The sequence below is a fragment of the Osmerus mordax genome, chromosome 1, assembly GCF_038355195.1.
Source record: "Osmerus mordax isolate fOsmMor3 chromosome 1, fOsmMor3.pri, whole genome shotgun sequence".
Lineage (NCBI taxonomy): Eukaryota > Metazoa > Chordata > Actinopteri > Osmeriformes > Osmeridae > Osmerus > Osmerus mordax.
The window spans coordinates 14,817,800-14,830,960 of NC_090050.1; the positions used below are offsets into that span (position 1 = coordinate 14,817,800).

General features: G+C 44.7%; 1 protein-coding gene across 9 annotated transcripts in view; it reads right to left on the reverse strand.

Moving 5' to 3' along the window:
- Window positions 1-13,161, reverse strand: part of foxp1b (forkhead box P1b) — a 130,819-nt gene that overhangs the window by 25,302 nt on the left and 92,356 nt on the right. For 6 of the 9 annotated variants that reach the window (XM_067241715.1, XM_067241784.1, XM_067241859.1 and 3 more), the window contains 4 exons: window positions 10,083-10,220; window positions 9,756-9,845; window positions 5,923-6,073; window positions 792-978 (listed from right to left, as the gene is read on the reverse strand). In XM_067241715.1, the coding sequence (XP_067097816.1) occupies window positions 792-978; window positions 5,923-6,073; window positions 9,756-9,845; window positions 10,083-10,220 (566 nt within the window). The remainder of the gene's footprint in view (window positions 1-791; window positions 979-5,922; window positions 6,074-9,755; window positions 9,846-10,082; window positions 10,221-13,161) is intronic. The other 3 variants (XM_067242106.1, XM_067242024.1, XM_067241943.1) reach the window with 3 other exon arrangements.

Genomic DNA, 13,161 nt, shown 5'->3' on the forward strand with positions numbered 1-13,161 from the left:
TAATGAAAATAGTAAGGTACTTACAAACTACAAATTAATATTCATCTATAGGCAAATCCCTATGGGAACATGTCCATCAACTCTGCCCCTTCAAGGAATTGTACTTTTAAATGGGAATATGTAGGCCTCCTGTTTGCTTTAGTCAAAGATGACATTATAGAGCATGCCACACCTGAGTTCAACTTGGAGTTTAGAAAAATAAATAAATTAGGAAACACTTAATATTAAGGTTATTAACTACCAATATAACTAGGGTGTAAAAAAAATTATATTCAGATGAATTGCAATGCAATTAAATGGTGTGGTTAGTGGTATGGTTATTACAAGTGTCAGGAGGCACGGTATGGGGGAGGGGTGCACATCGTAGGGGGATGTTGTGAAAGGGCAATGGAAGGCTGTCTTACTAAAATAAGATCAATGTTAACATCCACTTACCTCAGGAAAACCCAACCGCTCCCATACCAAGTTTAATTTGTGTTATAACCTTCTAAATCGTAATGCAACGACATAGCAGGTGATATGCAACGCCGATGTTGTTGCTATAGGTATTGCCATGGTAGTTAATGTAACATTAGTGTTGACCTAACTTGTACTCCAGTTGTAAAACATGGGGTGAGATTAGAGTGACACAATCTCCTTTTACTGGACACATTCACTGGTACCCTATGATCATTGGAACCATATAGTCAGGCCCTATCAGTCCAGTAGAGGGTCATTGTGCCCAGTGTCCTACTGTCTAACTGTTGGCTGCCGGGCAGGCTAAACACAGGAGCAGTCGGGGAGGGACTCACGATTCTCGCTTGTGGTTCATGTAATGGCCGTTGGTGGAGACATGCTGGCTGAGCAGAGGGTTCTTCGGCGGCGCCGGGGACGACAGGTCGAGGCCGCGGTGGCCGTTGTTGCTGATGTTGTTCTCCTCCTTAACGTGAGTGTTTGTCACCTCCTTCCACAGCTGCTGCAGCTCTGCTGGAATCATGCCTGAAACAAACAAATTGGATAATTAAATCAATTAACAGCTAATCCAACTCTCTTCGTCGCATAATTAAATCAAAGGGTCTGTAAACAAAGCAGTGTATTAATTGGAAAAGATTTCACTACAGGGTAATGCACTGAGAGCACTTGCCCCAAACCCCCTCCCCCTGCTTCTCCTTGTGATCTGAAGCGTGTTTGTATACACAAATCCCTGGCATTCACACACATTTCATGCCCACAGTAAATAATTAACATCCAGACAAGGCATGAAATCTGAATAATCACCATCATTTTCTCTAACAACAGAGAGGGAGAACACACGCACCAAAAGTTTACAATAACAACACTACAAAAACACGCTACCCCACCTCCTCAAGAAACAGAACCCTGGGGTAATATTCTCAAAAGCGCATTAATGTGCAAAATACTTAAAGCTCTGCACCGCCTCCAATTGACACAGAAGACTTAAACCTTATTTAACAAGTCAAGCACACTGTAGCTCACACTGCCTTTGAACAAAAAAAATCCCTTGAAGACAGAAGACATTTTCTTCTGTTGCAAACCCATCCACAGAGCATGTTCTCTCTGTTTGTGAGTGACAGGCATACTGACACCCTGAGCCGGGTTGGGGATGAGGAAGGAGAATGCGCTGTTTGTACACCCCACGTCCCATGTCTGAGAGAACCGAGCCTTTGTTTGCACACAATGTATATGTGAATGTGTCCATCTGTATGGAGTCTGTAACCATGCAGGAGAAGCCTGCTTTCATTTGACATAAATGAGGCAAAAGCTGATAAGGAAAAGAAGATTCAGCCCACAGGGCTATGTTCTTTGGCTATTTGAATTGTCAGTCAAAATGTATTTGGCTAACCCATATTTCTAATAGCATATTGAAAGATCCAATATGGGAATGTGTGCAAATTTGTATTGGGTATTCAGATCTGTCCTTAAATAAGCCACATGTTTTAGCTATGGTGAAAGAAGCCTTTGGATGAGCAGGGAATTAAACCACAGAGCTATGGGCAAGACCACTCGTTTAACATTACAATTAATTAAATCCATTCTCAAAATGAGCAGTGGCAAATGAAAGATGATTTGCACATGCTTATCTTTGTGGGTTTATATTCACTGGATTTTCCCCCCTTTTCTAATCGCCGGCTCTATAGATACCAGAAGTGGTCCTTTCAAGCAGCAGATCGTAGCACATTGTGCAAAATGCTTAGTGTTCATTTATTCCTGTTGTGGAAAATAACTGTGAGGTAAAGATCTCAATACGATCAGCAAAAATATTTTTAATTTGATAAGCTACTAAAGATTTTAATTATGCTCGTAATGGAGAACATTGGCCTAATGAGGCGAAGGACTCTGGAGAGACGGAGGGGCTAAGAACTGTGAAATGACTCTGATAGGATTGCTGTAAATTCACACTAGATCGTTTGCATATCAAAGAGCAGGAAATGATTGCAGGACAAATCAATAACCTTTCCACGTTCCAAGGAGCGTCTTTCCTCATTCTTATATTCCAGTGTTGCTGCCTCTCCTCCTTCGCCCTGCCTGTCTGTATTCTCTCTCATGCCAACATGTACCTTCATCAAAGGACACGACTGACCAAACATGCCAAATGTTTCTCTTTGGACTGAAGCATGATAATCCCCCATTTGCTTGCCGAACAGTTGCTTAACAGTTGTAATATTAAACTTCTATTGTTGTTTGAGTGGTGCGACGGAGCCTTGGGGCGCCAGTTTCCATGGTCGGGCTGGAAGGGGAAGGTCACTGGTGAAGAGTGTCCTGTGCTTCGACAGTGGGAACAATCATTTTCTCCTCACTTGGTGCCCAGTGACAGTGGCCAATGTATTTTTAGCCTGTGTGCTTGACAGGGCGGCCCACACTCCCTCAATTACCCAGCAGTCCCGGTGACCCCAACGCCACTGTTTACTCAGATGAAACCACAGAGGATAGACTCGTCTGATGAGAGGGGTAACGGACTGGGACCAACCTGTCTCTTCCTCTATGTACCCCCTTACTTCTCTCTCATCCCTCTAGGCTTTACCACACTGTCCTCATGTGATCCAGCCATAATCACACATGAATGATGAATGGAAAGAAAATGTTACATTACAGGAACTCTAATTTCAAATAGAATTACTGTAAACAATTTTAAAAAAAGCTGTTTTCCCTAGCATTCCCTAGTGTTGTACAACCACACAGGACCTCGCAGGATTACAGTGGTGGACATAATAACATTGATTTGTAAATCTTTTTTTTTCATCCACAGTTTGTCTATTCTTTATATGCTAGATTGGTTTATCTTTCCTGTTTCATTTTTCACCACAACTATTCCACTCATTATGGGTCAGATATAAAGACAAGCACTTTAAAAAATGTATGTTGTTGGGACAGTTGATTGATCACTGGCCTCCCAACTCAATTTTACCTCTGCAGGTAGCTCTGGCACCCAGACAGGCCGAGCTCTTCAACCTTTTCCTGTCCTTGTCCCTCTGTACCCAAGTGACCATGTTCAAGCAAGCAGAAAGTTGATTTAGGGTTCATAATGACATCAGTTGCAGGCTATCATCCACCGAATAAAAAATAGCCCCTGTGCTCCTGGCTTTTTAAACTCTGCTGTTACTTCTCACACACTGAGCCAGTGCCATGGGGGGACGGTGACACCACTATTAGTTTATTGTTCCATCAGGCACGGACCTTAGGTGCACCCCTGTTTATGTTCCTGTAATCACTGCACCCCTTAGGCCTAAAATATGTTCCTTCCTAATGCTGCAGGAACTATTACCAGTGGCATGCTGCTGGACCAATCAATCACTGACATGGCGGGCATATTACCCACCGCTGTCCCTGATGTGCCATTGCTCAGGGAAGGCTTCATGCCTAGCCACATTCTTTGCTTTTATATTACCAACAAATTTGTCTTGTCACTGTCCCGTTGGCCTGTCCTGGACAACTTAACTGATGTTCTCCAGCGGAGAGAACTCAGTCTGTTACACCACTGCATGGGAGGCCACAGGGCCACTCAGCACACTTTAGCCAATCAGGACAGGCACAGAAAGGGGCGAGCTGTGATGCACACACACACACACACCTGGCAGCTGCACCTGGGAGAGTGGAGCAGAGCGAACACTGCCGCCTCTCTCACCGTGAACAGGTCAAGAGGAGAGGATTTTTTAGAGGGGAGGGGAGGGGGGTGCTGGATCAAATTCATATTTATGGGACTTATATCCTCCCCAACACATTGTTGTAATTTATAACAGATACTGTCTGACCGCTTCCAAGACTTTGAACATTAATGTCCAGAGAATTTACCGCAAGAGAAACAAATTAAAGTCCAGATAAAGAGAGCATTTGTTCTCTGCCCAAATAGCACTCTCAAAGTCTATACTCAATTACTCTTATCACATTTTGGTAATGATAACTCATTGTGAGTTATCAAGTCTATATTTTATGCACATTTTTAAAAGCACTGTCAGGATCTAGACATTTGACTTAAAAATATATTATTATTGTTGTGTTGTTATCAATGTATTAATTTTGAGCACACTGCACACAGCCTCATTCTCAGGTTGTGCTGTTAAGACCCTCATTGCTACAGCATATAAACCTACAATATATAATGGACAGATCCCTTTTTGGAATGGTAACATTTTCGAATATGTCAAGAGAATTCTCTATCTGATCCCGTGCCTCATTCTTATTCATCACCCCAGGCCCTAATAGAGCACAACGGCTCCTCATTCTTGTTGCAGTGTTAACTACAGTGGTGGCTGAACACTGGAGATGGGGGCTCAACTCTGTAGGCCTGGGCTGCTGATGCATGAACGCGTTTAGTGATGTGGAAAACAGAAAGGTCATCAATAACTTCAAACAGTCAAGCAGAAAATGTGTAAAATAGGAAGGGAAAGTCAGCCTGATGGTAAGTGTTTTAACAGCTGTTTTAGAACACAGTGTCGACCACCAGTGGTTTTCAAGGGCAGCCTATCTAGCTTCCGCCGGGTAAAACTCAAACTAACCAAATCTGTGCCATGCCCACACATTTTGATGACTAATGCTAAAGGGAAAGAGTACCTGCATGCCACTCTATAATCCTGTATAATCACTGTTAAAATAAATGATCTAACTGTCTGTAATGTGATTGGGTGAAACACCTCTGTTTATTTTATGACAGTAAGTAATCATGTGTAAACAGGATGTTCGGGAACTGTTGTGCAATTCAGTAAAGTACACTAAGCTGCCATATTACTGTTGTAATGCTTTACTCAGAGGGTGTGTGTGTTTGCAAGATATCTGACATAAGGTAATTCAGCGACTTACACTAACAGCACAGCAACCTTCCACGCCTGTGCCTATGGCGATCGTCTGCCAGTGGATGAGTGATTCCATACACAGACCAAACAAAAACATGACTGTACAAACCCTGTTTTTGTTTGCCCATTACCTAAGCTCCCCACGGCTCTCTCCTTTTATCACTCTTATCTTGTTTTTTCAAAACTGTTTGTCTTAGAGCTTGGAATGAATGGTTGATGTCATGTTCCAAAGTATGAAGGAGTCTTTGTCATGGGGCCCTACCCTAAGAAAATATTAAAAAACAAATAAAGACATAAACTTCCTGACCAAACAGGTATTGACTCACCAGCAGCGTTAAGACTGATTTCACAATGAGAAGTTTAGTGGCAGTTGAGTAACAATAGAACTAGTCTTCCATATAGCCGAGATATGGCAACTGGTCACATGAAGTAGTCTGGCACTGACGGACACAGTACAAAGCCCCATCGGTTAGAGAGAAAGAACAAGCGCTTGGCTAGCGAGCAGTGTACTGTAAAAAATCCTGAATGTCCAATACACGTCAACGAGACGAGAACTAGTGCATGTGTGCGTGTATCTTCAGTGTACGTTTAGTAGTTAGGACCACAGTGTGGAGGCGTGTTGCGGGCTACTGACCCTGGGTGAGCGAGTGCAGGGGCAGGGCGGTCTGGCCAGGCTGGAACGAGAGCAGGCCCTGTCTCTGGAGGTTGAGCAGGTGTTGCTGCTGGAGCTGCTGGACCTGGAGGAGCTGCTGTTGGAAGGCCAACTGCTGGGCCGACACCTGCTGCTGAGGAGCACACACACACACACACACACACAGACACACACACACACACACGGATACACACAAACAGACACGGGGGACATGCAGTGAGTAAACACTCATAAAAGTGTGTTTGATGGAAAACAAACACATCCACATAAGAGTACATCTTATCTCTTCTGTACATATTTTGACATCTAAACCTACACTGAAACATGCAAATGCATAAAGTACACACCTAAGCCAAGACACAAACATACTCTTTCAAATGAGAGGCTCAGGGTGCTCTCAATCTACATGGGAACATATAGTACAATACCTACAGATATAGTACAATACCTACATATAGAGTATACGCCATAGTCTCAGATATAGCCCTTACTGTGTGATTGTGTCTCAGCACACTTTAGACAGGTACAAAATGCATCTCTTTCCCTCTTAATTAATGAGGAGTCAGGAGGCAAATGACAAACAATGAAACAACATAGTTAATCATTCATAATAAGAGCCACAGGATTTTAATTATACCCATTCATAATTCAGCAAACAACGTGTGACTAAATCAGACTGTTTAATAAGCACACCAGCAAGTCTCCCTCTACTCTCTGAGGCACAGCGCTGAGCTCAGGGACACGTTCCTAGCCTCTGTGCTTTGACATGGGAGGGAGGGAAGAACAGGCATCTTGTTTATCTTCATGCACCCTGGTAAGGATGCTCCGAGAATCCCTACTCCACTGATAGATTTATCTCGGAAGAAAGTCAAAAGTGGGAGTGTCCACAAAGAGACATGTTGGGGTTAAAAGGTGTAGAGGAGAGAAGGGTGTGAGGGAGAAGACAGAGGAGAGAAGGGTGTGAGGGAGAAGACAGAGGAGAGAAGGGTGTGAGGGAGAAGACAGAGGAGAGAGAGGAAGAAAGAAAGTGAGAAGGAGAGAGAGCGAGAGAGTGATAGGGCTGTGTAGTCAGAACAATAAATAGGAGGAAATTATCTAATATCCCCAATCTTCTCCAAATCCAAACAAATGAGAGATGCTATTTAGATAACAGGGCAGTAGAGAAGGAGACAGACATTTAACCCTTTCGTTCACCACAGATTGGACAAAATATGGGCCACCACGTCAAAATATGTCTTATTATTACACAAACAACCAGAGATAAAGATCAATCGAGACAAAGCTCACCTTGTTATGTTTTTTTTTTGCAAATAAAGAGGGCCAAACAAAATAAGCATGTGAGCAGGCAGGATATTAGGGCTCTATATGAGTATACTGGGCCAATCATCAGGGGAAGGGGGGGGCACTAAAAGCAGGCCAGGCTGCCAAGCTGTGCACCCCACCCTGTTACCAAACACAGGATACACCACTTTGTTTACTTCTCACAATCGAGCGCATACAAAAAAGGTCTCGGCGCAACACTGCTGTCAGGTCACCAACGGGCGGCTCCGAACCGCTGAAACAGCCAGATAAAACGCTCTCGCCTCCGCCCACCCGGCTCTGCCTGTCAAAGGTCTACCGGCCCCGGCCCCGGCCTCCCTTCCCTTCCCCACACCCAGCCCTGCTCCAGCACTCACTAAAAATAAGACTCTGAAGGCAGTTGGATTTGCTACAACAGCATCACGTAGAGGCCCTGCTCATTACCTCTCTCTGATAAGGAGGATTAAACACTGAGATATACATAGGCGCAAACAGGGAATTCCTCACTGTAGCAGGCTTTTCATCATAAACAAGAGACTATGTGATCTACACTAAAAAAAGGTAAATGAAAGCGCCAATTGATAGAGATCTCGTAGAGCTTTCGCTGAAATGTGTGAAACTAGTGGCCTGTGATTTCTTCTGATCTGATCTGTTTCTGAGAGCATGTTCTTTTTCTTAAAGGACCGCCGCTTCTCTTGTCTTCAGCGGTTCTCTGTTCCGTTGCTCCTGTCTGACAGCCTAAGACAAAGATGCTAGTGCTATGGGTGTGGGAGTTCACAGGGAACAATGTCTTTCATCAATGCCCTAAATAAATATAGGGTGGCTTTTTAAAACCACAAATTGCAAATGAATTTAACTTTCTCCCCTTCAAACTCCTTTCTTCTGGTCTCATCAGCTGACAGGAACTCCTGTGCACTCCCAGCATGCAGACACATTAAAAACGCCTGCCCAACAGACCAAACACGAGGTTAACAAGAAGTGGCACGAGGGAGAGGGAAATACAGTTACTGACAAATGATAAAGAGTGGCAGTGGCAGGCCTTTATTGTCAAGCTTCAAATATAAAGTTAAACATCTTTGAAAAACTAAATTTTGATGTCTTTAAAATAAAAGAGGCACAAAGCAACAACAGGGGGTTATTGTCTGGCAGCCACGGGGGAGTCACAGCGCAATTCTTATTCTGTCTTTTGATGGCTGCTGGAAATGCCACTGAAAAAGAGAAAGAAAAAAAAAACATCGGCAAGAGGAGAGCCTCTTGAGGCTGCATCCATTTCCTGTGATCATACATAATACGCTTCAAAGTTTTACATTTTTTCTTCTTCATTCAGCTCGTCAATCGAACCTTCTTGTGACTACCCCACTATTTCCATCCCAAGCCTTAACACCAGCCCTAGCCCCAACACCAGCCACAGCCATTGCCTAAACACTAGCCCCAGCACTTGCCTCAGCCCCAGCCCCCATCCTGTCCCCAGCTCCTCTGGTGTCTACATCAGATGCGACTTGGTGACAGGGCCTATCTGAGGCCAAGGAGCTCTGCTGTCATGTTGATTTATGGGAGCATCACACCACAACTTGTCCAAACTGAAGCCTGCAGTTCATTAATTAGAGAGCTGCGACTTTGAAGTCGGTAGCTCCGACAGTGTGTGTGTGTGCATGTGTGAGTGTGTGTCTGTGTGTGTGCACGTGCATGCTTTAGTAGTGTGTGAGTGTCTTTTTAACGTTTGGCTTAATTTACATGCCTTTTTTTTCCTCAGCTCCCCAAATAAATGGCTCTCAAAGGGGAAAAAAAAGACAGAAAATTCCCTGATTGTCTTTGAACTTCTTTTGACCGCACAATAATCATTTCTTTGTCCATAGTGATGCCTGTATCCGCGAGTCATTAACACGCATTGAACGGCCGCTGATGAGCAAGCCCTGCTGAACTGGAGGGAGGGAAGGAAGGAGAGAAAGAGAGGGAGAACAAGAAAGAAGAAAAAAAAATAGAACGCGGGCAACAAAGCTGGGAACGCTCCCTCCACTGATATCTCCCAACTGCATGCCTCCTCTCCCTCCATTTCCATGTTAATTACCAAGGAAGCCTCTCAGATTTATATGCTAGACGTTTCCGCCATTCTCCAGCCTTCTTTTCATTATGTCCTACAAGGGGCTCATGCCAATAGCCCTCTCTTTGTTAGAAGACTCTTGTTTACCTAAGACAAATCAGCCCAAACATACATTATTGCGTCAGCCCCCGTCTCTAGAGCAGGAATAAATATTCTTGATTTAGTCTGTTATTACTGCTATTTACCCTCGGAGACTACATGCTAATCAGAGGCGGGAGTGCTCTTGATTCTGTCTGAGGTTTCTCCTTAAACTGCAGCCTGAACAGATGGGTGATCTGAGGAGAGGAGGAGAGAAGAGGAGGGGAAGAAAGGAAAGGAGAATCGAAGGGGTGCAACAGAACACCCGTATTGTCTGGCTGGGGATAGTCTATGGGTGATGATGTAGATGATGATGATGATGATGATTTCAGCATACCTCTTTACTCTGCTTGCCGGCATGCTGCTGTTGGATTAGCTGGAGGTGGAGCTGTTCCTGCTGCTTCTTGTAGAACTCTTGGAGTTGCTGCTGCAAATACATGGGAGCTAAGTCTGAGTGGGGGCTCATCTCTCAACCAGACACACCTAAACCTGGTCCTGAGATGTGTGGCACGCTCCGGTTGTACACACACACTCTGGTGTGCAGTGGCGTAAAGAGGCTCTACTGAAGTGAGTTTGATGGCAGAGTAGATATGAAACCGACCGTGTGCATTTGAGTTTGTTGATGACGGCTGGTAATGTGGGTGATGGGTTGTGTGTGTTGTACCTGCTGTAACATGAGGGCCTGTTGCTGCTGCAGGAGCACCTGGAGCTGCTGGGGGCTCAGGACCTGCTGCTGGAGGATCTGCTGCATCTGCTGGGGGGTTATCACCTGGGGTGTCATCATAGCCACTGACACTGGGACCTACAGTGCACGCACACGCACACACACGCAGACATAGACACACGCGGACAGGAGAGAAAGCGAGAGAAAAGGTGACGTGAGAAGGGTGTCGCGCTCACACCGGCCCAAAAGCACACAAGGACACATGATGTCGGGCACAAGGTGACAAACAAGCGCCGGTCCTGCCAGACGACAGTAAAGAAAGCAACGACACTATTTAGCCTGAATAGAGTACTTGTCAAGGCTGCAGACACTGCCTCAGCCACTCAGAGGAGACAGCGGAGGGTGGGCGAGCCCCTGCGCTGGTCTGGACAAATCACCTGGAGTGTCATCACGGCCAGCGCTGTCCCCCCCCCCCCCCCCCCCCCCCAGCAGTAATGACACCATACTGCACCCTGGAGAAGTAATGACACAAGACGGACAGGCCTCGGAACAAGCCTGTGGAGACTCTACAACCCCTGACCTTCAGCAAAACAATCCTCTCCAGCCTCACAGGACCACTAGCTATGCCCTGATTGCATGCGTTTGGTTCCCTTTTGTTTCGCGCTCATTGCTTTATGCAATAGTTCATACCTGTGAAGGCAAAGGTATATTTGTTTCAACATGGGGGACTGTAATGTGATGTGAACATATTTCATGAAAACACTGTCAGGGGCAATTTATTGAAGTATAAATACAAAGCGCTGATGTGCCTCGAGGACCTGACTGAAGACACACAGGCCCCTAACTAACTAACAAAAAAAGGTGTGAGTGCATGACTCTTCAAAACAAGTGATTTGTTATGACACTGAGAGAGCCCCACAGTTGTCAGGGTGCCTTAATTGCTCCGGCGGCGTTGGGGATTCAGAGTGTGTCTGGATGCTGCCACTCACTGCTATGATGTGCGATACCATTAAAAGCTCCTTTCGGTGACATTTTAGTGACAAACAGCTACTGAGATGTACTTGATAGAGTCTCACATTTGCAACTGTTAACATGTCTCGCCGCTGGTGTGTGTGTGTGTGTGTGTGACGAGCTGAACCTGTGCTTTGTGTCTCAAAGGCGGACGTTGCTGGTTGATAGAGCGGACATTAGGGGTGACAGTTTGTCTTCACCAAGGTTACCCAAATTGTGTCGCGGCCTCATAGCTAATGACACCCCTTTGAATTTTTCATGCATTTCTGAATGTAATTTAGCTGTTTAGAATCTATCTAGCTACTAAGGTGTTCTCTGACACACTCTGCATGCATATCACCTTATTCATTTTCCCCACTGTAACATAAAACGCAAACAAAGCAGGGCCATAATGAACAGCTTGTACTCTGAAAGGGCAGTGGTGTCAAACAGGACGACGTTGATGCTCTCTGTAAACTTCACAGAGAGCCTCGCGCTGCGGCTCTGCTATGGGCTACGCTAGGCTTCTGGGCTACGCTAGGCTTGTGGGCGACTCCAGGCGTTTGTCCTCCTGTAGAGGAACTGGAGGAGGTCCGCTCCACCCTGGATGGGCACACTTCACATTTCTCATTTCCACCACGAGACGAACAGCGAGAGGAGGAAAATGCAATATTAATTCCCCTGGTATTACGTCTTAATATGCAGTCCATCTTGACTTTTTCACATGGCTTGTCCTGTCATTTGCATAGCCCAGACCCCCCGTTCCTAATTTCACAGTCATTATCCACTGATGTCCTTTTTTCTCAGCATCACTAATTTTGATGAACTATTTTGAAGGTCAACCAGGCAGCTTGTCTGGCTACAGTATTAGACCTATACGTGATGTGATAGATGTAGACCACTTTAAGTACGGCCAATGACAATTACCTCACACACACAGCGAGGATAAATAATAATGGTTCCTTTTTAGATGCTCTGTATGTGTTAAACTACATGAATTACAAATCTCCTTAAGCCTTGAAATGCTCTGCTTTACCATAATGTTGGGGCAGTAAATTTTCCAAGGGTTATGTTCACACGCATAATCTTTTTTTCTGTCTTTTTTTTATTATACGTCTTTGGTGTCACACATTTTATAGAATTTAACATTACGAAAAAGAGAATTAACACTTTAACACACTTTCACTACTTCTCAGTAATTTACTATTTCATTACATATTGGATCAGAATGTCATTCAGTAAAAAATCTTTTTACACCAAACACATTCTACCACATCTTGGTTTCACACCTTGACATGTGAGCCTGGTTCACAGTTACTACTACAAGACCCCCTTCTGAAGACTCAGCCATGACAAGAGGCCATTACAGCCAACATTTATTACCCATTACTACTGAGGTCATTAGCAGCGAGGGGGGATTGTATGCTTTTTAACCTATTGATCATTGTAACTACTACCATTTAATCCTGTGTTGAATGAGTGGAAATCTGCCTAAGCAAAAGGGCTACTAAGGGGCAAGGCGGGAGGGAGCACTTTGACTGAACAATGTTTCCCTGGACGGGGTGTCGGGCTCATTTAACGCAAACACAGGACCCGCCACTATTTGAAGCTCTCCCATCTGATGCAACTGGTTTTCCGTAGATAACATCATGAGTCCAGATGATCCACCAGAAGACATGGACATCTAAAGATGGAGAACGCTCTGTCTTTTTTCAAAGGGAGGTATGAGTTGAAGAGCCCCTCTGAGCACAGTTCTAATCTACCACGCCAATATGAGTGTGAAAAAGAAGACATTCTGAGCATGCCAGAAATAGCTGACGTTTATGAATTTCAGGAAGGTGTGGTACTCTCCAGGTGCCTCGCATACATAAACATCCAAGCCTGGAACATTCTCCCACAGCTGCAGCATGACTGTAGGCAATATACCAGCACAGGCCTGATGGCCAACACACATACTGTACACACATACTGTACACACGAACAAACGCACACACACAGGCATGGAAACATTAAAGCATGAATGGACAAATATACTGTATAATGTATTCTATATACCCTGCTTACTGCTGTCATTCTTTCTAATGTGAAA